The sequence below is a fragment of the Knufia obscura genome (genome assembly GCF_036327395.1).
Source record: "Knufia obscura strain CCFEE 5817 isolate CBS 148926 chromosome Unknown scaffold_6, whole genome shotgun sequence".
Lineage (NCBI taxonomy): Eukaryota > Fungi > Ascomycota > Eurotiomycetes > Chaetothyriales > Trichomeriaceae > Knufia > Knufia obscura.
The window spans coordinates 638,524-660,065 of record NW_027042692.1 but is presented as its reverse complement, the minus strand read 5'-3'; the positions used below and the strand labels follow the sequence as shown (position 1 = coordinate 660,065).

Genomic DNA, 21,542 nt, shown 5'->3' with positions numbered 1-21,542 from the left:
CGAACGCTGCCCACAGTCCGTTCATAGATGATAATTGAGCTAGAATGCGATCTATCGAGCATACTGCAGGGTTGTTAGTCGCCTCACGTCGGGGTGGCATACGCCTTGCAGTTTTTTTTTTGGTTAACCTCAAGATCTGCCCGGTGCAGTCATGGTAAGTGTAGTAGGCGCGTCGCAGATCGAGCGTGCATGTTTCTGGCAGGCACAACCGAACATGGCTTCCTTGACCCAAACTGATGTTCGGGAACCACACCACGTCAAAGCTCGGTACGGTCGTACCTACCTTTAAATGGTCGTGGCGCTTAAGCATCTAACTTGAGGTTCTCCAGCAACCCTTCGATCTTGCCGAGCAGAATCTGGTAGTTCATAGCATCCTGCTCGAACTCATCACCGGCGATATCACCGTCCAGTGTACGGATCACGCCTTCCTGCATCATTTCCTCTGTCTGCTCTTCCACTTCTCGTGGTGGTGAGCTCATGTCAACACCTTCATCCGTCGGCACGCCTTTGCTGGCGGGAACAGGCTGAACTTGGGCGTTTTCGGAGGACCTTGCGTCTATTTGAGCAAGCGCTTCCTGCTGTGCTTGCTCTTCAGCAGCCACAGCTTCATCAAAGCCGGTATCCTCGAAGCGCAATCTGAATCGTTCGCTGAGGTAGTACTTGATGTCGTCCAGGATTTCGATGGTATCAGTTTCCTGACGTGCTTGGATACGACTAGCTGACTCCTTCACAACCTCGGCAAATGCAGGCTCATCGATGTATTGCTCAAGCCTGTAGGCGATGTATCGTGCTGCGAACTCTTCGAGCCGTTGTACTCTAGTGGTCCATGCGGCGCGCAGAATCTCATAGATGTCAAGGTCGATGTCGTCTGCTTGGACTTCGGTCTGCATGCCTGTCGCTGTGCCGTTACCCAGCGTCGATATGATGACCGCAGCCTTTGTCTTCAATTTCTCAAGGAAGAGCATATCTGCTGCAAAGAGGACGTCGATTGCGATATCGAGACCGAAGTCGGATTTTTCAGTGTACAGGAATGTCAGGATGATCTCAAGCACTGCGGGTGAGCAGTCGATCGGGATGATCTGAAGATGAGGTGTGTCTTGTGCTTCTTTGAAGGAGGAGTCGAACATAGTCATGAAGAACTCTGAGCGGATGAGCATAGCCTTGTGGCAGGGGTATAGTACGGATTTTCGAGGTCGTCTTGTTCGTGAGGGTGATCTTGAAGATTGTGCTGACGCGCCAAGAGGGATACCGAGGACATTCGTGTTGACTGACTCTCCTCTTGCAACCTTGTTCAGGGCAGTCTCGATATCCTCTTCTTCATCTTCATCCTCGTCTGCTCGGAGCAGGATATCAGCAAAGATACCATTATTCCGGTCCCATTTCACATCGTCTGCTTTCGAGGTATCTGTCTGTACAGCATGGTACAGTACATTATTCTGGAACCATGCACCAATTTGACTGACCGCAAACTGGACATCATCCTGCCGCCTTTGCCGTACTAACCTCCGATCGCTGTTATCAAGAATGGTCTCGGACAAGTTCTTGATTTCAAGATGTTTGCTGATACGATCAACTCCAGCCAAAATATCCGAGTCAGAGTAACCAGTACCCCATCCACCACCGACTTCTCTCGGAAGCTCGGCAAGATACAAATGTTTGAGAGCAATGCCAAAAGATGGACCGGGTATCGAGGTTGGTAATTTCCAGGCTAGTGTCTCTGGCGCCGCATCCAGTTTCTTCTTGAAGTAGGGTGATCTGGCGGCGAGAACGAATTTGTGCAGATTGAACGAGTCGGACTCGGTGCTCGAGGATACCACAATATCTGAGGTCCTCGGCTGAGTCCTGTATAGCAGACTGGTCAAATGGCTTGCCAGGGGCTGAAGAGGGTCTGTCGATTTTGAATAATCGTACGACAGTAGCAGATTCCGTATCTTGTCGTTCAAAGCGTTGTACAAACAGCGCTCGCCCTGAAACGTATCTCGCTCACAGAGAGCGCCAGATTCCAACAGCAGCTGAACGGTCTCATAATGACCACATAGACTAGCCAGAATCAGGGGCGTATAGTCGTATGTGTCCTTCGCATTAATATTAACACCTTCCTGGATCATCTCCTGGCAGACCTTCAAATCTCCTCTCCGAGAAGCCTCACATAATTTCCGGAAGTTCTCACTGACGTCAAGGGGGTTGTCCTCTTTCAAGACGCCCTCCTCAATGAGCTTCTTCTCATTATGCAAACTAACCTCAAGTTGGTCTTTTCGGAGTACATCATGTCCCGCCATATTGTCGTCTTCCACTGGTGCAACACCCACCAAGGAGAAAAAGAAGTAGGAAGTGGCAACGTTCCTGGGACTTTTGATGCTCAGATTCCTTATCGGGCCTCGATCGGCAGGACCAACCCTTATCACCACGTGACATGACGCCCGTTCGTGCCTTCCGCAAATTGCCCGCACACTCTCGCAAAAATTACTGGGCGCAAACGAGGCTGCGGCTACGAGTACGACTGCGACGCCTACCACAGTACCACACACCATACCTCCTCTCTACCAGAACACAACCGCCAACATGGTCGAAATAGACTCCTCCCTCCACCTGGCGCGCCCCCTCGGCCCAGCCAGCGTAAACCTAGGACCAAGCACCACCCCCCTCACAGTCAGCATCCAACCCCAAGCCCTCTTCAGCATCCTCGACCACTCCTCCCGTCGACCCCCCGACCAACCCCGCGTAATCGGCACCCTCCTCGGCACCCGCAGCGACACTGATGATTCCTCCGTCACAATTCACAGTGCCTTTGCCGTCGGCCACACCGAGACAACAGACCAGGTCGAGGTAGACATGGAGTACCAGAAGGCGATGCTGCAACTGCACATGCGCGCGAATCCGAAGGAGGTGCTCGTGGGCTGGTATGCTACGAGTAGCGAGCTGAATACCTTCTCGGCGTTGATTCAGAATCACTACTCCAGCCAGGGAGAGGGCACGTACCCGTTCCCGGCTGTCCATTTGACAGTCGAGAGTAAACCGGGCAAGGACGTCGAGGTGCGGGCGTATATCAGTTCGGCCGTTGGAGTTACGCCTGAGCGGGCGGCTGATAGCGCGGCGTTTGTACCTGTGCCATACTCGGTCAACTACAGCGAGGCCGATCGGTCGGGCATGGACAGTCTAGAGAACGCAAAGGACGCAGAGAGCAGGACTACGGGGATCTTAACTGATATCGAGAGTCTAGAGAAGAGCCTGGAGGATACACTGGGCATGGTGGATCGCGTGAGCAAGTACGTCGAGGGCGTGATTGAAGAAGAGGAGGAACCGAGTACAGCGCTGGGTCAGTTCTTACTCAACACGTTGGCACTGGCACCTAAGGTCGACCCGGTGGATATTGAGAAGGATTTCAATAACCATATTCAGGATGTGTTGACTGTTTCGTATTTGGCGAACATGGTGAGGACGCAGATGGATCTGTCGAATCGACTTGCGACGGCGCAGTTGACGATGGGTGGTGGTGAGGGTGGTGGGCAGCAGGGTGGTGAGAAGAGGCAGGGGAACAGAGATAACAGGGACAATAGAGGTCCGAGGCAGAACAGAGGTGAGAGTGTGTCTGCGGTATGAGGATAAATTTGTTGCTGTATGCTCATGGCTTGGGTTCTGGCCGGTCGGCTGCATCAAAAGTACGGCGTTCGGAGTTCGTCATGAGTAACAAATGAAGGTATGAGCATGAGAACGAATGAGCATGAATGATGTGGTGGTCTATAGCAATTCTCGAAATCTGCCTTCGATTGATCGATAGAGATGCCTCAGTCGAGCTTCAAATATTTGAGGCGGCCTGATCGGCGGAATCAATATAAACTCCCCCAGCGCCTATGCTCAAATGTCAAATGAAAACCTTCTTTCCCAACCTCATTGTACCCTCCCATCCATGCTCGAGCTCTTCCTCACACCCCTCAAACTCAATTATGCTCACTCCTCGCCCTCTTACTCTTATGCTTATCCCTATCCTTCTCCTTCTCCCTCTCCCTATCCTCATCATCACTCAACCTATCATCAAGATCCACATCCACATCCCCCAAATCATCCACAACTCCCGATCCATTCGCACCTCCACCAGCACCAGCACCACCAGCACTCCCAGCCATAAGCGCCGCCTGCTCCCTCTCCTGCTCCTCCAACCCCGCCTCCTCCGCACTCCTCTTCTTCCGTCTCCCCCTCCCCTTCCCCTTCCCCTTCCCCGTCCCCTCCTCCCCCACCAAATCCCCCAAATCCTGCAAATCCGGCAACTTCGCCTTCTTCGGATCGAACTCCTCCGCAGCCTTACGCTCCTTCTCAATCCGCTTCGCCTTCCTCTTCATATCCTGCGCCCTGCCTAGTTTCTTCCGATCTCGTCTCAAAACCCACTCGAAATCAGGTAACTTCAATTTCGCGCGCCCTGCGTAGGTGGCGACCTGGAGTGCAGCTTGGGAGGTTTCGATGATGTAGTCTGTTATTATCTCGTCGAGCACTCTCAAAGTCTCGGGGTATGGTTGGGGTTTAGGCGTGGGATCTGCGTTGGGTCCTGTTTGGGTTTTGGCGAAGGGGGTGGGTGTGTGGTTTCTGTTTAGGGTGGGGAGGTGGGTGAGGTAGCGGGTTGAGTCGGGGAGAGGATGCGTTAGGTCTGGGTGGGTCGGGGCGCCGGAGCCGTGGAGGATGTCGATTAGATCTTCGGCGAAGTTGAGGGTTTGTTTGTGGCGGGCGGCGCGGGCGCGGGGTTCCATTGTGAGGGTGGTGGATGAGGTTAGAGCTGTGAGAGTGGCACTATGGCCTCAAGTTGGCGTAGGTCCTTTCTCTGCGTTCTGGTCCTGGCACGCGCAGATTGGTTTCTTGACTGGCGCAAGCGGAAGGGCGGAGTAGGCTGTAGAGTTGCAATGTCGTAGAACCTGGATTTAGTCGAGGGCGTAGTTCGTTGAGTGCTTGACGCGCAATGATCGAAGGAATGAGAAAGAGCAGAAAATGGTAGTACAAGTATATGAATGTGAAGCTCAAGTGAAGTCGATCAAGCGCATCGTCAAGGCCGCAATTGCACATGCTCGGTTTGCAATACTGCCTCAGGCATTAACACGTGATGACAGTAAGTTCAACAATGAACAAGTGGCATAAGCGGACAACGAGAACCATTCGATCCCATTTCAGAAATCTGTTTGCAAGAACCTGGGCTGTTACTGGTAGTATCTCGACTCCGGACACCGCAAGCGCGGCGCAGCCAAAATGGTAAGTCAAAAGTACACGTGTTTCCAATTGGCACAGGAGGGAATCCGGTACGGACACCATGGCAGTCAGCAGCCTGGGTATGAGCACATTGTACCACGAGCATAAACAGTCGTGAGACAGCGAGCTCGATCTTGCCTTCTTCGACAGGTTCTGCAACATGGAGTGCAGGCACAAACCAAGCAACACGATCATACACAGACAACATTCCACTATGCCGGCAAAACCTACTGATACTCCCACCAAAGATGAAGAAGCAGCCATCTCAGCGAACCCTCCACGCCTCTACCAGAAACAACAGTCACCTCCGGTCTCCCCAATAGACCAACCAACACCCCTCTCAACCTGGCTTCTCCGCCTCCTCTGCCTGCCATTCTGTGTCCGTGCCAAGCCCCTTTCCCGATTGACATCGCTGGCATATCTCTGCGCCGTCGAGTCACTCCCGAATCCCCATGATCAGAATCCTGCGCCGCGATTTCCTATCCTCTCTGCCTCCCTACCCGCTTCCCTCACCACGAAACACCATCCCAAGTCGCCAAGAATCTCACTAATACCCGCATAGACCGCAATCTTCAACTTCCAATCCCTCCTCCTCGTCATCCTCCTCTTCATCTGCACCTCAACCTACCTCCACAGCATGGCACCATCCCTCCTCGACAGGACGAAAGACGGTCCGCTGAGTGTATTCTGGAAGAGTGCACGGATCGGCGAACGGTTGAGTCCGTATGTTAGTTTGTTGTGTGCTGTTATGGCTGTGAGTCGTCCTTATCATAATCCTAGCATGAGGACGAGTTGTATGGGGAAGGAGAAGCTTGAGGCTAATATGTGGTAGGGATATTATCTTGTTGGAGGCGCATAAGGATACGGATGAGCGCACAGGGAGTGTGCGGTGGGGCGTTATGACCGACTCGATGTCACGGACGAAAAGTCAAATGCATCACTGTTCAGTACCACGGCTTGATCGATCCATTCGCAACAGAACCTTAGTTACCCGTGTCAACTGGATGTATCATGCAGATGAGTCGAAAGCACAAGCAATAACAGCAGCACATGCGGCACCACACATACGTGCCTTACAAGATATGGCAAGCTGTGGATCAAGATCAATGACCTCAGTCACCTAGCAACGAAAGATAACGCAAGCCTCACGCTTCATCATCTACGCTACGCTTTGGACCCACGGGATACCACTGTATCGTGAACTATGGATCCTGCGCAGGAAGATATCGACGGTCTACACGGGCAGGCAGACTGGCACAATAGCGGTTGAGTCACTGACAGGACTTGCACCAAACTTCATGAAGTATATGGATGGTGACGATGACCTGTGCTCACTCACAAATGGTCTTCATAGAAAGAAGGCATGACCGAGACACGAGAAAATACAACCAGTACTTTGCAGTCTTGCTGCCTGAGCTACTTTGGACATGTACCTCCGATGTGCCAATCAGTTAGACAATCTACCGTGATATCATGTACTCCATATCTCATCATCCTTGATCTCGTCCATACCACATCCTAAACGCCTATTATCCACTCACTTCTCCTCATACAATACACACGACCCTTTCACCGCTCACTAACACCCCACTTCTCCCCATCAGCAACCCTCTTCCTCCTCCCCACTCCCATTCCCGCCCCAGCAGTCCCGCCCTCGCCCCTCTCCCTCCACGCCAACCTAACACCATCCCCCATCCCCACCAAACAAGCCTCAACCTCCGCCCCCCTCCCAACACCACAAAACTCCCGAAAACTAATCTTCTCCTCCCTCACCTGAAGCGTATCAGGCGCCCACTTATCATTCGCATCAGGTACCTTCCGCTCGACCATGGCGTAGACCTCTGACTGCGGTAATTCCCGATTACATTCTTTGTGTGCGTTGCCGTGGAGCCAGAGGTTACGGAGCATTTGGCGGTGGCGGATTGAGGAGGGGATTTTTAGGCCTTGGCCTTTGGTGATTTTGGGGAGAGGGAGGGAAGGGGTTGGCGGAAGGAGGGAGTTGGAGGGTTTATAGTAGAGGTTTTGGGGGTCGCGGGTGGTGAGGAAGGATTGGAGGGGTTCGAGGGGTGGGCGGGTTTGTTCGGATGGGTGGGAGGCTGAATTTGCGCTTTCTGCTTCGTACTCTTCTTCGTCCGTGTCGGGTTCTTCGAATTTGACACCTCGAGATTTGAGGCGAGCTATTGAGGCGAGCAGCTTGGGTGAAGGTGCATTCGACTTTACAGGTTGCCGGGCTTTCTGCGGTGGTCGGGAGCTTTGGTTCGTGGAGTTGCTAACAGTCCTTCGATGTTGTAACACTACTTGTGTCGGCTTCCTTGCGTCGCTCTTGCCAAGGGCTTTGGGCATCTCTTCCTCCGTAACGTCGAAAGTTGCAGCCTCCCGTGATCTCTGCTGCGGTGATTTCTCCGTGTTGTTGATTTGGCTGGCTGTTCTTCGATGCTGCGCTTTTGTTCCTGGAGAAGCTCCTGCTGGTGATCCGACTGGTGCAGGCCCCATTCTGAGGTTTATTTTCTTCACAGGCCTAGCTTGAGCCGAATCATCTCGCTCTTTGCCCGATGCTCCGGCCACCTGTGTCCTACCTGGCTTGACTGGCGGTACATCGTTAGTGCTGGTGGTGGCTGTACTTTGTGTATGAGCTTGTCGCTGCGTTGGTATAGGTCCCTTCGACCGAGCATTTGCAGAGAATTTCAAGGTGAGCTTTGGTGGTTGTTCAGTTTGCGGCTTAGCTGTTGACTTCCTTGGTGGTACTAGCACCACTGGAATCTTCTTCGCAGGCTCATTGATCTTCACCCCCGAGAGCGTTGGCCCCTCATGGTCCTCGCGGTCAATGTCATCTGCTTTATCCAGATCTGAAGCTTCCTCGATACTGCTGTCGTTGTCATCGACGTCTGAAAACACAGGCGCTTCGACACATTTTACCGGCACCCTGATTTTGTGCTCCCCCATGTAACTCCATGTGTTTACACGACTCCCGTTTCCGCCGCTGCTGATAGGTGTATATGAGACCGTGATGTACTCGGGATACTGCACTGGATCAAGACGCGGTTTCTGATACCGTATACGAAGACTGTTGATCTTGCGGCGAATGTAGACACTGATTGTGTGATCAGCATCAATTTGACCCCAGTTCGTTCCGGCTTCCCATTCTTGCTCACAAGGCCCTGGCTGTATTTGCACCTTGAAGAGGATGTCGGACAGACTGTGGTTGCGTATCTCTAGCATCGCTTCAGAGTCCATCGTTGTTGGAGAACCTGGATTTTGGAAGGTGATAGTCTCCGGCGTGATTCTAATGCCTTTTCCGGTGCTCGCCTCCGTCCGCTTCATCATTAGAGGTACTTGTCCTCGAGGCCGTGACTGCAGCGCCGCGTCTTCGATTGTCCTCCATGCTTCGCCGCTAGGAAAATGGCGGATGTTGCGTGCGACTCGTTCCGAGACGTAGTCATCACATCTCCTACCATCCAATCTACCACGTGCATCGTGTAGACACTTCCCGCCTGTACCGCGGTTAGTACAGTCTTTGCAAGACCGCTTCGACTCGTCCCCCGATTCGTCTGAATCAGTCTCGTCCTCATCACTACTGAGGACTTGCGGAGTGGCACTGGCAGGAGCAGGTGGAATTGAGTCAGCAGCTTCTTCCACTTCACGAGGAAACTGCTTGTCGTTCGTAGACTCTGCGGTCTTGTCGGTCTCTTTATCGGTCATCTCTTCGTCTTCCGGCTCGGTTTCCGACTCGATTGGAAATGCCGAATCGGACAACGAAGCATCCGATCTGACACCTAATTCGGGTTCTTCGCGCAGATCGGTTTCTTCAGTATTTACCGAGCGTTTTCCAACTACTTCCGCTGTCTCTTTGGGAGAATTGATCCCTTGCATTTCGATGCCTTGGTCGATCTCTTCAAAATGTACATTCGCAGCGCTCTGCTTGCTCAAGCCAGTCTTTTTGCGCGGATGAGTCTTGACGTGATCTTGATACTTATCCTTCCGATAGAAACCCTTAGAGCAAATTTCACACTGGTACTTGATAACATTGGCATGTAGATCGGCGGCATGGCGCGTTGCATGCTTCTCGGCAGCAAATGTCTGCCCACAAGAAAAGGGACAGTCGAACCGACCGTTGGGTAGCTTTGACGGAGCCGGAATCTTGACAGGCTCGGTAGTGGTCGCCTCCTGAGAATTGTTCGTGCTGGACGACCACAAATTCTCTTGCTTTGACTTTTTCCTGGCCGACTCCTTGTGTTGTTTCGACAACAGTGCAAGAGACGTTTCTGACTCTTCGTCACTGCAGAGACTCTGTGAAGCTGAATAGAATGTACTCATCGTCCTTGAGCTTCCAGCCGTCAGATCGGTAGTACTGTGCTCGATGTCTTCTAATATCTCATTGTCGTCATCGTGCGACGATGTGGGTGACGTCGCTTGTGGTATCTGCGAAGTACTGAATTCGGTCTGATCGTCCACTGTCTCGTTCAAAGGTGCGAGTGTAGATTGTTGAAGTGCTTGTGGGGCTGTTGGATCCTCGATCGGCTGTACTGACGAACGAGCTCCAGGCACAGGAAAAGCTATCGATGTTAGCTCCGCATCGAAACGTGCTGGATTAATCTCTGGTTCACCAGGTAACCCTTTACGGCTCAGTGATGCTTCGTCCTTTTTGGCATTGACCAACTTCTCCTCTGCTCTCTTCACTCTTTCTGCAGTAGTAATTTCCTCTAGCGTAGGTAGCACAACTTTCACCTTGGACTCTCTGAGCGGAGCTGCAGGCGGGTTCGGTCGAAAGCGCTTGTTACTAGTAAACAGTCTTGATCCGCTGGCTGCCCGCTTCAAAACCTTTTTGGTGGCTCGTGGTACGATCGACACATCATTGAAATCAATGTCTTCAATTGGAGATGCCAGCTCAACATCAATATCAGCTGACCCTGTGGATTCGTAACGTGCTTTGCCGCTATTTTTAGGTTGACCAGAAGCGGTAGCTACAGGACTGGCCTGATCTGCTTCTTCGTCTGGCTTCTGGCATGCTATGCACGTATCTCGACCCATGACCTTCTTACCACAGGACCTACACTCTCTGACTCCAGCTCCAGTCGAGGCTTTCCTCTGTGTCTCCGGAGGCCGCTGTACTGGAGTAGCTGCGAGTGCAGGCTCTGACGTTTGCATGTCGGGCTTCTCTGTGGTCGAATCAATAGGCGTGCCATCTTCGGTCGCTGAGAGTTCTGGTGCCGCGTCAGATTGACGACTCTTGCGCTGTCTGGGATCCGCAGTTGCTCTTGCTTCGACAAAGATGTTTTGCGTTGGTCGAGGCACAGCTGCGTCGTTGGTATTGCTGGAGGCCACGACTGTGTCTCGACTCGGTTGCGAGGCATGAGTCTGACGTAGGTTCATGGCTGTTGAAGGCGTTTCCTGAACCGGGGACTGAGTGTCAGCCGCATCGTAGATTCCGCGTCCCTGAGTAACGTCTACTGAAGATCGCGACACTGTGGGTATCTCAGTCGCAGCTGGCCGGTAATGGCGATCGTCATACCTGCCCAAAGAGCTCCTAGCCGGTTTGGAGGCAGGCTCTTCTGCTACAAGTCCAGTCCAGCAATGGGCAAATAGACACTGTTCACTAGTTTTGTCACACCAACCTCTGTGGTAGAACCAATGGCAAGTTAGGTGCTTTTTTCGGGCTTTGCCGTCAAGGCCAACGTAGTAGCCAGTGTCCTCGTGGGCATAGAGACATTCGTCAGGAGTCCATGGACAGCTTTCCACAAAGTCGGCTGTGGAGCTTCTTTGTGCAGCATGCCACTTTGGACAAGTCCAATACTTCGCCCTTCGGGTCCCGTGAGGAGACTCTATTCCTGTACGTCGATGGGCAAACATGCAGTCTTCTTCACGGCGCTTGCAAGTATTGCCTGCTACCCACCACGGGCATGTGACATTCTTGTAGCGCACTGCGTCTTCCTGTGCACCTTCGAAGACCAAAGGATTGTGTATCAGGTAGGGTTTTGGTTCGTATTCGTCCGGCGGCATGCGGCGTCCGAACGCATGCCCAGATGTGGTTTTGCTGCCAGGCCACGTTGCCTGGCCGCGATCAAGTAACTCCTGCGACCCGTCGTATGATAGAGCCGCGCGTTCTCTCATGGCTTTGGGCGCAGTAGGCGGCATATCTCGCATGTTCTCCTTGTCGTCGTCCCATGACTTCTGGCTATAATTCGCTGCTTCGTGCGAGCCATCATACGAAGCCGTAATGCCATCCTTCCTCGGTTGTGGCGCCTGAGATGGTTCTTTCGAGCTGCCCGACCCCTGCGACAGTCCAATACCGGTAGCTGCCGGTCTATGATAGGGTACAGCAGGTATCTGATGTTCGCTCTGGTGATCCGCTGCCGAAGTTCGAGGTGTTTCTTCGGCGACCTGGCACGAGTCGTTTTCATACTCTGGAATGCTGGCCGCAGACAACTTGCTAACGTTGACAGATGTTTCTGGAACAAAGCCCGCCAGCTTGGTGGGCTCCGACGGTTTCAAGTGGCCATTGGCCGATTCGTGTTCAGACATTGGTGTCACTTTGGCAGAATATTTTGTTCCTTCTCTTTTATCTGAGCAGTCTGGCTCCATATCATCTTTTGCAGCGGTACTTTCGTGGAGTGAAGGTTCAGAGGGCAGACCTTCAGTTTGCGGTGGTGAAAGTGCCGGTCCATGGGGTGCAGATGCCGCGTCAACAGGCGTGAAGGCGGGGCCGTCATCATTCCTAGAGCCAGCAGTTGGGCAAGGCACAAGCGCCTTATCCTTAGCTCCTGCCTTTCGCTTCTCAATACAACGTCCACAGACGAAACTGCCTTTGGGTGCCATATTGGGTCGAGGATCCCCACAAATGCTGTGATACTTCCTCGGACACGTCGTGCAAGGCACTAGTAATTGATAATTACTCTCTGGCTTCTTACAGGACGAGCATTTTTTCTTCAGCGATGATGATCTGCTCGAGGTTGTGAGGTCCGAGAGGGGCGTATTCGATGCTCTCTTGCGGTCGTATGGACTCAATGTCCGCGTCTTCTCCGCATGGCCGGAGTGAGGGTGATTCTCTGATGGATAAAGAGCAGCAAGATAGTTAAAGCCGGCATGCTTCTGCGGCTCGGCTGCTTCAGCTGTGCTGGGCCTCGTGATCTCTACAGAGACAGTAGCTTCCGGGGGCTGATTGACACCCACTGCCGGCGTGTCAGGGTCCGTGCTTGTGTTGGTAGTCTTTGAAGCTAAGCCTCGGATGCTGATACCAGGAGTAATGTTTCGATCGCCCTGTGCGGTACTGTCCTCAGCGACATCTCCGCTGTTTCTGTGGCTGCCTGCGGTTGTGTCGGCCATGTTGCCGTAATATGTTCGATGCGATTCATCGCCTCTTTGGGTAGGGGTAGCTTGCTGTTTATCACGAACACCCGTTGTTGCCTTCTCCACATCCTGTCTGGAGGGGTTGAGCTTGACGGTCGAGCCTGATACAAGAGCAGCGCTGCTCAGTGCTTCATCATGATTGGGCCCCTTGTGGCTTGCGACATGTAATTGTTCTCTCTGAGGCTCTTGATTGTCGTAGCCATTTGACCTCCTCCTTGGCCTAACACCGTTTCGTTCTCGAGAATGATTTGCAGCTCGATCGGTGTTTTGCTCGTATGGGGGCCGATATACATCAGATTCCTCGAAGCGTTCTCGGCCAGGTCTTGACATGGCACTGCTACTATGTCTGTGGCGTTCTGCCTGCTCACGCGAATTGAAGCTGACCATCCGGCCAATGTCCCTTCTTAGTGGAGGTGGCGAGATATCCATCTGTTGCGATCTCGGTCCACTCGGCGGTTGGCGCACGGGCCAAGGACTGTCATCACTGGCAATCAATCTCTCACCATCCGATTCGACCGCTCTGCCTTCTCTTCTCGATTGTCGAGGTGAATGCTCAGTGAACGTAGCTCTGAAACGCAGCCACTGAGGCACATCTGTGAAGCCAATCGCTTGCCAGAGTTCGAGATCATCCAGATCTGGCACATCATGGCTGTACATGCAGCCTTCTTGGGCAAATCTACAGTACTCTGTCCGAAGGAAGTGGTCGCAGTACACCTTCGTGTTCGGCTCCGGGAGACGGTTGCCTTTCTTTGTAAACTTCTGATTTTTGCTCAGCCTTGACCGTAGCCACTGGGGTACTTCAGAGAAGCCAATGGCTTGCCAGAGTTCGATATCACCTAGATCTGGCACCTCATGGCTATACCTGCAACCTGGTCGAGTATATCTACATCTTCCAGTCTCGAGGAAGAAGGTGCAGTACAATTTTTCCCCTCGTTCAGGCATGGGATTGCCCTTCTTTGTCAATCGACGTGGCTGAGAATACCAAGATCTGTCCTGATTCGATCTTGCTCGTAGCCACCCCGGGACGTCGCTGAATCCGAGCTTCTTCCAGAGTCTGGAACTGTCTGATCGTGGTATTCTATGACTAGAATGACATCCTCGAGATATGGAAGCACAGTTGCCGGCCCTCAGATATTGCTTGCAGTAGTCCGCTTCTTCACTGCTGTCATCTGAGTATTCGTCTTCGGAGGTATCGATTGGAGAAGCCGGCGATTCAAGGACTGGAAATTTCTGTATTTTAGGACTGTCAGAGCCAGCAGCGCCTCGCGCGAAGAGTTCCACACTCTTCTTGTGGCCAGGAAATGGCATCTTCATCCCACAGAACTATCGTCTAGGCGCTGCTTGGTGGATTATCCTCTAGAAGGAGACATAAGTTGGAATGATCAGCCTAAAATCTCGATGTCAGCAGTGCCAAGCAAATCCTGATGTGTAAGGGCAATCAAGACTGAAAGCTTCTCAGGTAAAGTGAATATGTCGTCAACTACGCTAAGGAGGCTGCAGTCACTCCTGCTCCGTCTCACAAGTTCCACAAGCGTCCTCACAGCACTCGCACGCGCTCAAGGCTGTAGCACATTCTAGCACTCGTTGACCATTTTATGATAGAATATGTACGCCACGGCCTTTGAGATTCCAACCATTGTACTATTGGGATCTTCCATGTATGAGGCGTTGAGGTCGGAACCTCTATCGATGAAGGCAATGAATCCAGAATGAAAAAGCACTGGTCGAGGGCTTGACCACGTCTTGCCATCTATTGACTTGATCTTCCGAGTAGCTAATGACTGCTTGCAGCTTGTGTCGACTTGTGACCACCGAAGAAGCTTTTGATGTGTCATCACTTGAGTCGACTTTGCCAGGAGTGAGAACGACCCTCACTATACCGCCATTCTGACCTTTTACCATATGACATCTTGGAAGCGTGTGTGTCTAGGTCACGCGAAGTAACGTGGTTGAACATATTTCAACTTACCGAGCCTGTGATGTTGTGTTGTGATGCTTCGACGGATTGTTGTATAATATGATCGATGTTTGATAGATAACGAGTACTTGATATGACTTCTGGATTGAAGAAGGTCTTGATGAGTGCTAGCAACGAGATTGGTCGGAGCTAGTCAAGTTTCCAACCGAGTCTCACGTGTATGCATTGATAAATTGCGCAAGGCTGTTATGACAGAAGGGTATTGCGTAAATGCCTTCTGACGATAGCAGCAAGCAGAGCCTTTATGCTTCACGTACATCTTACAATGGCAGAAAAGCGAGTCGATGAAGGGGAGGGTGGAAGGTCAAAACTTTTACTGTTCTGGAATAGCGTGTTTTTGTGTCTCCACCTAAAGACGCGACTTGTTCTATACACAATTGAACAGATTATCGAGACCTGGCAAGCCTCACGATCCTACTGCGTTGTAGCCGAATCGCTTGACCCCTCGTCTACCAGCTCGGCGTCACTCCGGTCATAGAGCGTATGACCGGGCTCGATATCAAAGCCGAAAGACTGTTCAAATAACGGGTCGTCTAGCTGCGCATCCCAATCCGTCCCGTCCGGCATACTCTGGTGATCCAGTACTTCATCTGCGCGCTTTTCAAGATCCTCCAAAGAAACCTCGTCGTTGATGTACTCATCGCGGATATTATCAATAGTGAAGCCATGCGCACGCATGAGTTCATAGACCTGCTTCGCTTGAGCTCGTAGTCCTAGGCGGAGTAGTCCACAAATAATGATGGACCATGTTCTCGACGTTGGGAGGCAGAACTGCTTGTCGAGCATGTACCGCAGCACTTCCAAAGCATCGGTGACGGTTTCGTTTCGTCCCACGTGCAGCCATATAAGGGCGTTGTAGATCAAGTCGAGCTTCATACATTCGAGAACGGTTGCGTCTTCATGCTCGACACATCGCTGAATTCGCTTCCACAAGCCACGAACTTGGCGGCCATGTTGGTGACACAGGATGAAAGACCAGATGGTGAAGCTAAGTACATACGTGGTAGGCTCTGGTAGTTCGTTTGCTGTAGTTCCGACCTCTCTGTTGGTGATAATGCCAAAGATAGCCAAGGGCGCTCTGGTATAAGCACGATCATAGAAAGCAAGGATATGGGCCAGGGCCTCCAGGACGCCCATTTTTGGACTTCTAAACTTGATCCTTCGGACCATATTCATGGTGTACGCCAGAAGCCGAGGATTGGTGCAGAGCGTCCGTTCCTGTTGTATTATCGACATGATCTCCTGGACACCTTGAGCATTCCGCGAGTCGAAAGCTTGTCGCAGGAGTACCAGATATGTGCGCCAGTCGATGGCGATGTCTGTAGTCTGCAGATGCCGATAGATATCCCAGGCAACACCTGGATAATCAGAGGCGAATGCCCTTTCAATGATTAGGTGGTACAAAGAGCTGTTCGGAACCAGACCCTTCTCCAGCAGAGGTGGAAGATACCTAAAATTTGGCCCAGTCGCTGTGTGCACTACATGATCATGCCTGATCAACTCTAAGCAGCATTGGCGTACCGACAGTGGCGGGTTTTGCAGAAGGTGAGGGGGGATCTCACTAAGGAAGGTGGAGGCTTCGTCGGGCATGCCATGTTTCGAGCAGAAGGTGATCAGGAACATTAAGGTCCAGAGATTCATAGTGTTGTATCTACGCTGAAACTCGGACATGAGTGTCTTCTGGTGTGCTTCGTCGGAACGCCATAGTAGCATGCGCATATGATCAACACTCATAGATGCCTGGGGCCATCGTGAGGAAGACCGCAGCTTGTGGACCTCGATGTCATACATTTGCATCAGAGATCTTTCTTCAAGGAGTTCCGACTTGTACAGGAAGCCAGTCAGGTAAAGACAATGGGCTCTAATGGCAAAGTCATTGTCTAAAGGCTTCAAAGTGCTCAGGACCTGGAGGACGCGGGAGGGAGAGATCAAGATGCTACCGAGCAGCAGGCTGACAACGTTCCGGACTCTTTTGTCGTGTTCGGGTATGCCACTAATCCAGTTTGTCAGGCTGCCTTGGTTGTGGGTAATCCATATGTAGTTGGCAGCGCGTGCCTCCCTCCAAAACTTTTGCCGCAACTCATCGATGCTCCATTCCCGACAATGGAAACTGAAGATGCGGGCTATGAGTAGACTGAAGGCCAACGGTAAGGTGGGAAAGGAATGATACCGATCAAAGGACTGGTCGCTACCAGGCAGATCGGTCAGGTAGACCGGAAAGTATTGGTGCCATGGTATCAACTTGTCTGATGTGGCGGTACGCCCAGGGTAAACTTTCCCACGGGCTATCTTTGAAGCATCTTGCTCCTCCGTCGCCCACAGCTCCTTCTCCTGAAGTTCACTGGTTGTCGCAAACGATGTGTACTCCTCAGAGCCCACTGCAGCGGAAGATGTCGAGGATTCCACGACCGACTTGGCTTGATTAACGTCATTGTTCAAGCCGTTCCCTGGCCGTGTTTCTTCCGGCTCCTTCAAGCTCGTGAACGGCGTGTCTCCAGCGGATTGAGCTTCACTCGAGGAAGTTACTACCCGCGCTAGACAGCGGATGGGAGGCAAAGAAGATGTGGGCAATCGATGTGCGGGTCGATGCCAGATATAGCTTCGAGCGCGAGAATGTGAAGGCTCGAGGTTGCAAAAGGAGAGGAATTTGAGTCCGAGGCCGAGTCGGCTGCGACGATCATGGTGCATCCATCTGCCGATTGCCTTGACCCGAAATGACATTCAGGTGCCACGACATCTGAGCGCAGAAGAGGGTGCGGCTAGTCGGCAGTATCAATATCTGGCCGCTGGCGATGAAGAACAGAAATTGCTTCAGCGATGATAATTCTTCTGCGGGAAAGAGCAGACAAAAGAGAGCTGCACCTGCCGCCAGAGACTAAGGGCCCACTTTTCCCCCGAAATGTGACGAATATGATAGGTCGTCAATTTCCTGGACTCAACTTCATTCAACTGCCAGTGTGCAACACTGTACCTAATACTCACGCGCCATAAGCGGTTCATGCTCACATAACAGATCGAGGTTCTCCATTCTAGCGGCCAACATGTCCAACGAGCATACTACCCTCGACGCAGCCGCGACTGAGCGAAAAGCCCGCCTTGCAAAACTTGCATCTTTAAAGCGGAAAAGACCTGGCACAGATACTGTCGTCGGACAAGACGATGATGTACCCACAGCCAGTGCAGACCAAAACGCGAGCACAGACAGATATATATCAGGAAGAAACTTCGACATCAGCACGAAAGGACCGAAACTCGGTTTCGAACAACAGCCAACAGCCGACCAGGAAACACTAGAGCAGGAAGCGGAGCGCATCACTGCTGCAGCTGCAGAACAGGCCGCCAAGGATGAAGCAGAGGCAGAAAAGGGTATAGATTTGTTCAAACTGCAGCCGAAGAAGGCCAACTGGGACTTGAAGAGGGATCTCGCTGAGAGGATGAAAGTGGTGGATGTGAGGACACAGAATGCCATTGCCAGACTGGTGCGAGAGAGGATACAAAAAGCGAAGGAGGAAGCCCAGAAGAGACCAGCCGCCACAAACGTTGATGGAGGAGAAGAGCTTGGTGTCGAAGGCAGCACACTTGTTGAGGCAGTACACTTGCGCGAGAAACAGGATGAGGACGAACGTCGGCGGCAGGAAGACGATGAAGAGGAAGGCATATCATGAGGGTTGTTGGGATCTCGATGCGAACCATAAACATTTTCAGCAAATGTCTCAACTACTGCTCGACATCATTGTAACAGTCTATGGCCACCTTTTAACCGCTTGTGGTATATTCGTGGCATTGATGCAGGAGAGATGCTTATTCTCTGCCCGAAAGTAGCACCACCCAAGGCACGAGTCAATCACCTGTCGTAGCCGTTCCGCAGCAGTCTGCTAGCCATCTCGACTGATTAATCATCGGACTATCAACAACCCATACCGCCACCACAAGGAAGATGCCATTTCTCCTGACCACGGCCTCTCAAACCAACAAGTGGTCCATCTCACCCCAATTGAACGCCTCGACCTTCCGGCTCTCTCTCTCAAGAACTCCGCCCAACCTAGCCAAACTATTACACTCACTCGCATCCTCCTCACCAGCACCCTTCCCAGCCTCAGCCTGCAACCTCGCATACAAACAACCCTGACACGCTCCCTCCTCCTTCCCATACCCGCTCATCGGACCATAACCATGGCTGTCACGGAGCATGCTCAACACGATTTCTTTCGCCTTCTCGATATGTTCGACCTTGTATTTGCAGTTGTCGCGGTCGTCGAACTGCGTGTTGACTGCGATGGCGGTATGTGTCATTGCGTGCAGGAGTGGGTGCTGTACAAGTTTGATTTGGTTGAGGAGATCGAAGAGAGTGTCGATGCCTTTGCGACGATTTTGGGTGGAGAGTGGTGATTGGGAGAGATAGACTAGGGCGTGTTCGAAGAGGTGGTGCATTTTTTGATGGTCTGTCGTAGACAGTTTTGAGATGGTGTTTATGTCTGGCATTGCTGCGGTGGCTTTGGTTGACAAGGACGGGGCCTCTGTAGATTGGCTTGTGGTGTCGGTTGGCGAAAGTGCGACTGGGCCTTTGGGCGCAGTCGAACGGGACTTCACCGGACTCGTCGCGCAAGTCGCATAGACCCTGTTTTGTGGTGATGGCCCTCGTACCAGCCGACAGACTTCTTTTCTGGGTGGTAGTGGCCGCAGTGTTATCTGGCTTACGTCCCCGGGTGAAAGATCTGTTGATTGTTCGGAGTCGTCATCAGAATCCTCAAGAGATGATTGAGGCGTAAGTGGGGTACCATGTCCGTCACTCTCGGTTATCGCATTGCCATCACCTTCACCAAGTGGAACATAATTTCCAGTGCAGCCCTGCGCTTGTACAGCCGGAGCCGCATCCGTTGTATTAGAATCAGACATGTTTGTCTTTCCAGGTTTCGCAGTCGTCTTGAATGGGGCGGTCGGATTTCAAGGTGATCAACGCTTCACAACCGGAGCTGGTTGGGGAACAATTCAGGTCAAGAAAGGTCCAAGGTCTCCCTACTTATAACGGCAAGGTCACGTTGCATATGTGTTCACTCATTCAGATTTACCGTTACTGCCACTTCTCGTCACTTCCAAAGGTGACTGTACACTACCACGAAGACTGATCTGCGCAAAGAACGGAAGCACTTCGCTATTCTTCATTTTTAGCAAGAGCAACACTTCAGCTTCGACGCGTCTCTAACTTCACCCCACTTCAGCGTCCATTCACTGTCACACACTGCTACCGGCCTCTGGCCACACTATCTACACGATAAGGTTGACGACGGCACACCCAAACTTGCTGTACCTTCTGATCGCGAGAACCGTCCTCAAAATTTCCTCAGAGAATCTTCTTGTCGACGCTCGCAGACTATCAGCCAGACGACACAATGCCACACATCAACGCCCTCCCGAATGAGATCCTCGAAATAATCTTCTACGCCCTCGACGACCCGATGGCTCTCAGATTATTGCCACCAGGCCTTGGACCGCGAGAAATGAAAGCTTGGGAACAGAACTTTCTGTCTATAGTCAACGTATGTCAGCGGTGGAGGGACGTCGCCGAGACCCTAAAAATTGGCTATGGTCGTAAGCTCGCCAGAACCGAAAGAGGCTATGAACTTGGATACGTGGAGGAGCTCACTTTTCGACTGAAAGAAGCGACTAGACTTTAGCGAACGATTGAAACGATAAGACTGCTGCAACGAAATTTTCTGTGAAGGTCATATGCGGTGCTAGGAGCGATGATCGGCTAAGGGGCAACGTTGACGAACAATCGAAGAGGTATCACCTTGACCTCTATGCTTGATTACCGTCAATCTGGAGTTACATCAGGATCATGGTCAAGCACAAATCAATCTCTCGAGCGTTTATTCTAACGGCATTCGAAGCCAGAACGACACCTCCGCTGTTTCAAGAACTCACATCGACCTAAAAGCACGCGTCGGTATCAGCGCAAAGTGAGCTGTTGAGCAAGTTGTAAGAGATACAGAGCACTATGTGAGGCGGACTATGTCAAACGCTCAACCACCTTCGTTGTAGACCGCCCGATACCTTCACTTTCGTCGTCCACGTTGGTATGATACTGTATCACAGCAGTCCGTCCTCTCAGTCCTTCTATCAAGTTCCAGGTGAAGACCTACACATACCATATCGGGACGGAGTGTCTGTCGACCATGTACGAAGGTCCACGCCTACAACTGACAGAGCACCAACACTGACACAGCATAGAAAGCTTCGCCTGTGGATCATCACGATGACCAACATCCATGATCTTCCAGTCGAAGTCCTCGAGATGATCTGCTTTCACCACGACGACCACGTCCTTAGGCGATATAGCTCTCACGATATACTGGGCGTCGAATTCGACAAACGTGAAACCGACTTCCTGAAGCTTAGCCGTGTCTGCAGAGCATGGTGTACTGTGATCCTCGGCATGATTTTCTCAACAGGGACGGATTTTAGACAGAGGTTCATCTGGAGGCCGGCTGGGCGCGAGCTGGTGTGGGTGCCTCGTTTGGACGGCTACAGAAGAAGAAGGAGACCGGCAGGTCACTTTTTGACATGGGTTATTGACTAAATACAAAAGGGAGGACGCAGCGCGGCGACATCGCAGAGTGGAGTGTGCTTGCCAGGACCGATGGGAGAGCTAATGAGAGAGACGATAGGAAAGCAGATGGGAGAGTCGATAGGAAAGCAGATGGGAGAATCCACTGGCCTGGGGCGCCCCCATACTAGTATGGCATACATAGCTGACGGGCATGCAACCACCGATCCAGGGTTCGGCCCGTGGCACACTGCAGGTCGTCCTTGACTGGCTGGTTCACGGAGGAGATACGGAGACAGATCATATCCATCGCAAACACATCTTCAATGCTCATCAACCTACCCAGGCGCTATGACCGCAAGATCCTCAGTTTACAATTTCTTTGGTCACTTCTAAATACCTCCGATTGCATTCGCGTCGTGACTGCCAGTGCTGTGACACCGT

The 21,542-nt window shown here is 52.0% G+C and overlaps 9 protein-coding genes across 9 annotated transcripts; 4 read left to right on the top strand and 5 right to left on the bottom strand.

The window, feature by feature from the left end:
- Positions 1–302: 302 nt before the first annotated feature.
- Positions 303–2,279, bottom strand: PMZ80_005738 (uncharacterized protein; the record flags this gene model as incomplete). Its single annotated transcript, XM_064874155.1, has 1 exon — positions 303–2,279. The coding sequence occupies one exon, from the start codon at positions 2,277–2,279 to the stop codon at positions 303–305; it is 1,977 nt and encodes a 658-aa protein (XP_064729877.1).
- A 283-nt stretch (positions 2,280–2,562) lies between these two features.
- PMZ80_005737 (uncharacterized protein) lies at positions 2,563–3,600 on the top strand (the record flags this gene model as incomplete). The annotated part of the gene is made up of 1 exon (XM_064874154.1): positions 2,563–3,600. One exon carries the CDS (start codon positions 2,563–2,565, stop codon positions 3,598–3,600), a length of 1,038 nt encoding a protein of 345 aa, XP_064729876.1.
- Positions 3,601–3,938: 338 nt separating this feature from the next.
- Positions 3,939–4,739, bottom strand: PMZ80_005736 (uncharacterized protein; the record flags this gene model as incomplete). The annotated part of the gene is made up of 1 exon (XM_064874153.1): positions 3,939–4,739. One exon carries the CDS (start codon positions 4,737–4,739, stop codon positions 3,939–3,941), a length of 801 nt encoding a protein of 266 aa, XP_064729875.1.
- A 704-nt stretch (positions 4,740–5,443) lies between these two features.
- Positions 5,444–6,061, top strand: PMZ80_005735 (uncharacterized protein; the record flags this gene model as incomplete). Its single annotated transcript, XM_064874152.1, has 2 exons — positions 5,444–5,608; positions 5,792–6,061. The coding sequence occupies 2 exons, from the start codon at positions 5,444–5,446 to the stop codon at positions 6,059–6,061; spliced, it is 435 nt and encodes a 144-aa protein (XP_064729874.1).
- A 737-nt stretch (positions 6,062–6,798) lies between these two features.
- Positions 6,799–13,887, bottom strand: PMZ80_005734 (uncharacterized protein; the record flags this gene model as incomplete). Its single annotated transcript, XM_064874151.1, has 1 exon — positions 6,799–13,887. One exon carries the CDS (start codon positions 13,885–13,887, stop codon positions 6,799–6,801), a length of 7,089 nt encoding a protein of 2,362 aa, XP_064729873.1.
- Positions 13,888–14,965: 1,078 nt separating this feature from the next.
- On the bottom strand, positions 14,966–17,272 carry PMZ80_005733 (uncharacterized protein; the record flags this gene model as incomplete). Its single annotated transcript, XM_064874150.1, has 1 exon — positions 14,966–17,272. One exon carries the CDS (start codon positions 17,270–17,272, stop codon positions 14,966–14,968), a length of 2,307 nt encoding a protein of 768 aa, XP_064729872.1.
- Positions 17,273–17,592: 320 nt separating this feature from the next.
- Positions 17,593–18,216, top strand: PMZ80_005732 (uncharacterized protein; the record flags this gene model as incomplete). Its single annotated transcript, XM_064874149.1, has 1 exon — positions 17,593–18,216. One exon carries the CDS (start codon positions 17,593–17,595, stop codon positions 18,214–18,216), a length of 624 nt encoding a protein of 207 aa, XP_064729871.1.
- Positions 18,217–18,514: 298 nt separating this feature from the next.
- On the bottom strand, positions 18,515–19,447 carry PMZ80_005731 (uncharacterized protein; the record flags this gene model as incomplete). Its single annotated transcript, XM_064874148.1, has 1 exon — positions 18,515–19,447. One exon carries the CDS (start codon positions 19,445–19,447, stop codon positions 18,515–18,517), a length of 933 nt encoding a protein of 310 aa, XP_064729870.1.
- Positions 19,448–19,941: 494 nt separating this feature from the next.
- Positions 19,942–20,226, top strand: PMZ80_005730 (uncharacterized protein; the record flags this gene model as incomplete). The annotated part of the gene is made up of 1 exon (XM_064874147.1): positions 19,942–20,226. The coding sequence occupies one exon, from the start codon at positions 19,942–19,944 to the stop codon at positions 20,224–20,226; it is 285 nt and encodes a 94-aa protein (XP_064729869.1).
- Positions 20,227–21,542: the final 1,316 nt, after the last annotated feature.